Source organism: Sinocyclocheilus anshuiensis, unplaced genomic scaffold (assembly GCF_001515605.1).
Source record: "Sinocyclocheilus anshuiensis isolate Anshui unplaced genomic scaffold, SAMN03320099.WGS_v1.1 scaffold987, whole genome shotgun sequence".
NCBI lineage: Eukaryota > Metazoa > Chordata > Actinopteri > Cypriniformes > Cyprinidae > Sinocyclocheilus > Sinocyclocheilus anshuiensis.
In genome coordinates, this window is record NW_015542416.1 from 607,005 (window position 1) to 610,795 (window position 3,791).

Sequence of the window (3,791 nt, forward strand, 5' to 3'; positions counted from 1 at the left end):
GGGGGTTTTTTTTAAAAAAAAAAAAAAAAAAAGAAAGGGTTTGTTTAATTTTCATTTGATTAAAAGATACATGAATGTTTCATGCCTTCATTTGATAACCAGAAAAAATAAAATACACAACGCATAATTTCTAAAAAATAAAGTATAATAATAATAATAATAATAATAAAAATAATAATAAAGTAATAAAATGTAATTAAAGCATTAAGATGGAATCCAGAAAAATGAAAATGGAACACACAGAATTTGGTAAAATAAAAAATAAAAACTCGAGAAAAAATGTAAACATTTCTCAGTGCCCTAAAAATTGTAATTAGTTATATTTTTTAGAAATTATTGTTATATTGAATAAGTTTCATGAGTTCAATTAATTAGACATGCTTTATCATTACTAAAATTAATTTAACCATTAAAATAGAGTCCAGAAATATAAAAAAAAAATCCAGAAAAATTAAAAGGGAAAACAAATAATGGATTTCATAGGGTCCTACATTGCTAAGCATGCCGCTTTATCTCTTGTGTAACGTTGTGTTTTTTGCTTCCTCTCTCTTAGGGTGATGTGGGTCCACCGGGGCTGAGAGGCAATCCAGGACTTCAGGGTTTAAAAGTGAGTCTTGCATTGGGATAAATGAATAAAAAAAACTTCCTTACTTCACAACCTTCCTAGCAAAATAATCATTTTTGGAAAGCAAGCAGATGCTTTTAGATGCTCATTCTCAAATTTATATGAAACAACCATTTGGCAGAAATAGAGCCTCTTCCCACTTTGGTGGAGCGTGGTGTTCTCAATCTAGCATGCTAATTACCAGTTTGTAGGTGTAATTCAGTGAGCAGACTCTTTCCTTTCCTTTATTGTGAGTCACATTCGGTCTATTTTATTTCCAGGGTGAACGAGGAGAACAAGGGTTGCCAGGGAAACCGGGGCCGCCTGGACCCACGGTAAGAGCTGAAATAATTGGAGCCTCTTTCCAAACCCTCTGCCAGGCCTATGCAAACCAGTGCTTCCCTGTGTAAACGACTCAATGCTTACTTTATAAGCGTTTGACAGAGGAAGGGCCTGACAATCGCCATCACACGCACTGGCCACAAATGCATTTGTTTATACAAACTACACACAGCAAGTGAAGAAGAGCCAAATGCATTACTGGAGACAAACACAAAGACGTTTGGAAAATCTACTTTTGTGTAAAACATTTTGTGCATTTACATGCACTGGTTATGCTTAATAAATCAAGAACCATTTTCCTTTATTGCCATAAAGTTATAAACAGCTTAAGCATAAACTGATTGACACAGCTAGATTGTTGTGGATTTCTTACATTGCCAGGTCATTGGTTTGCATGTAAACCGGTTTATTTCAATAAGCTGTTTTTTTTATAGTTATTAGCACACATGGAAACTAATTGTCTTTTTGTTTCAGGGAGCATCAAAATCAAACGTTGGTACAGTTGGATTGCCAGGAAAAAAGGTAACAATATTTATTAATAACAGCATATGTATATAATATTTCACTCCAAAATCAGAGGAAACAAATAATAAATTATGCCCAACTTTAATTCTCATTGTTAAATCAAATGGTTATCGACATAAATTAAATTGTAAAGTGCATACATTATTGGTAATATTTGTTGTACTTCCTTTTGATTATTGCTTATTCAAATAAGAAATTATTGTATTACATTTTCTCACTGGACTACAGTAATTTTTTCTGTAGTTCAAATTTACAGTAAAAATACTGTAATACGTTATTTGATTTTACATTAAAAAAAAATTGATACAGTGATATTACAATGGGTAATACAATGGTAATAACCTTTAGAATAATTCAGGAAAATTACTCAAAAGTTAATTTCAAGATTAATTAAAGCCATGACATTTTGGGAGAAAGTAAAGGGACATAGAGACAATTCATAGTGACAATTAAAGGGATAGTCCATCTAAAAATGAACATTTTGCTAAAAAAGATGTCAAAGGGAACCAAAACCTTTTGGTTACCAGCATTCTTTAAAATATCTTCTCTTATGTTCCACAGAATAAAGAAAGGGTGAGTGAATGATGACAGAATTTTAATTTGTGGCTGGACTATCCCTTTAAATGTCATTCTAATATAGATTGTAAATTACTATATACTACTATGACCATACTATACAGTGAAAAGCCCTTATTCATAAATTGTAAGCTGTCAAAACAAGCATGATATTGAACTTCACCTGTGTTTTTAAATAGGGCGAGCAGGGGGTGAAAGGAGAACAAGGACCTCCTGGAGAGCCTGGTCCAATGGTAATGTAGTTTGATGTTATATGACATGACAGAAATTATATTTGACCAGATGGTATCCTCTAAAAATGTGTCATAATGGTCCTGAGAAACTCTTGTGTTTCTTCAGGGGAAACCAGGACTCACTGGAAGCTATGGAGCAGCCGGCCCTGCTGGAGCAAAGGTCAGTCTGAGTGTGTTAATGACATGCAGTAAAGCAACACATACAGTACGTGTGGAGTGCCACTGACTCTTGTGACACAGCCGGTGATCGTTACTGTCAAAGGCTTTCTAATTTGATTTAATGCATATCATGTGATTAATGCACAGATATTTATAGGTCGACATTTGTCAGGCGTGGAAGTTAGGAGACGTTAGTCATTAATTACATGTATAGTATAAGTGTGGAACTACTGTAATGTTCAGTTATTCCGCGTGGCACTTCTGCGTTATAAAAAGAGAGAGTTTCAGCATTAATACACAGAAAAAAGTGAAAGAAAAGAGAAAAAGTTGGCAACAGTGTGTCAGAATAGCTAAGAGTGTGACATGCTAAACTCATTTGTATTTTTAGATCTGTATTTTTATATATTCGTGTTTTGTGTTTGTGGCATTTATCCAATTATTTTTTAACACAGCCCAGCATTAAAATAATAATAATAATAATAATAATAATAATAATAATAATTCTGTTGCTTTGCAAAAAATGCCTAATATTACTTAATTTGATGATGCAATGAGTTAAATGAGTTAAAATATTAATAAACACCTTCCATCATGTCCTTTTTTTCACAAAACTAGAATGAAGATGTTTCAAATTATATTTAAATATCAGCTTTAATGCACTTGTCAAAATAACAGTCAAATGTCAGAAAGTGTCATTTTTTAATGACAAAAATAACTACTTAAAATGATCATTTAACTTACAATCTGCAAAGAAGAGGAACACTATTTTAAACAACAGTAAAGGCTGAAAACATCTGGATCGTGTTTGCATTTTCTGTCACTGGCCATACAGTAAATCTGACCTTGAAATCAGGACTAGAAATAAAATAATGTCATGTGAAAATGGGTCAAGAATTGATCAAATAGTTGTAATCTGGCTCAGATTCCGACAGGAATCATGTGTTAGTGCTGTTTTCTGCTGATTAAGGGAGCATACAAGACTTCTTCGACACACAAATGGTAGTCGAAAGCATAAATGCTATGTAATGAATCATAATTTGGAATTTTTTTTTTTTTTTTAAATCAGCACATCATATTTAAGGGGGTCCTATTATGCTCTTTTACAAAGTCTTGATTTTGTTTTGGGGGTGTACTAGAACAGGCTCTTATACTAGGTTGCTCGAAAAACACATAATTTTTCACATATTTTACATTATTACAACACTTCTCTCCCCAGTCTAGCATGAACGGCTTGAATAGTTCCTGTATCAAATGAAAGCCCGCCTTCTGAAATACGAAATGTGCTGGGATTGGTTAGCTGGGCCAGTGTGTGTTGTGACTGGCACCACTCAGCGCCTGGTCGGGAAATGTCA

At 33.3% G+C, this 3,791-nt stretch overlaps 1 protein-coding gene across 1 annotated transcript in view; it reads left to right on the plus strand.

The window, feature by feature from the left end:
* The window catches only part of LOC107693464 (collagen alpha-1(XXI) chain), a 47,951-nt gene that overhangs the window by 9,262 nt on the left and 34,898 nt on the right, over positions 1–3,791 (plus strand). Inside the window, exons 11-15 of the mRNA XM_016492868.1 lie at positions 554–607; positions 886–939; positions 1,421–1,468; positions 2,227–2,280; positions 2,387–2,440. Coding sequence (XP_016348354.1) covers positions 554–607; positions 886–939; positions 1,421–1,468; positions 2,227–2,280; positions 2,387–2,440 — 264 coding nt within the window. The remainder of the gene's footprint in view (positions 1–553; positions 608–885; positions 940–1,420; positions 1,469–2,226; positions 2,281–2,386; positions 2,441–3,791) is intronic.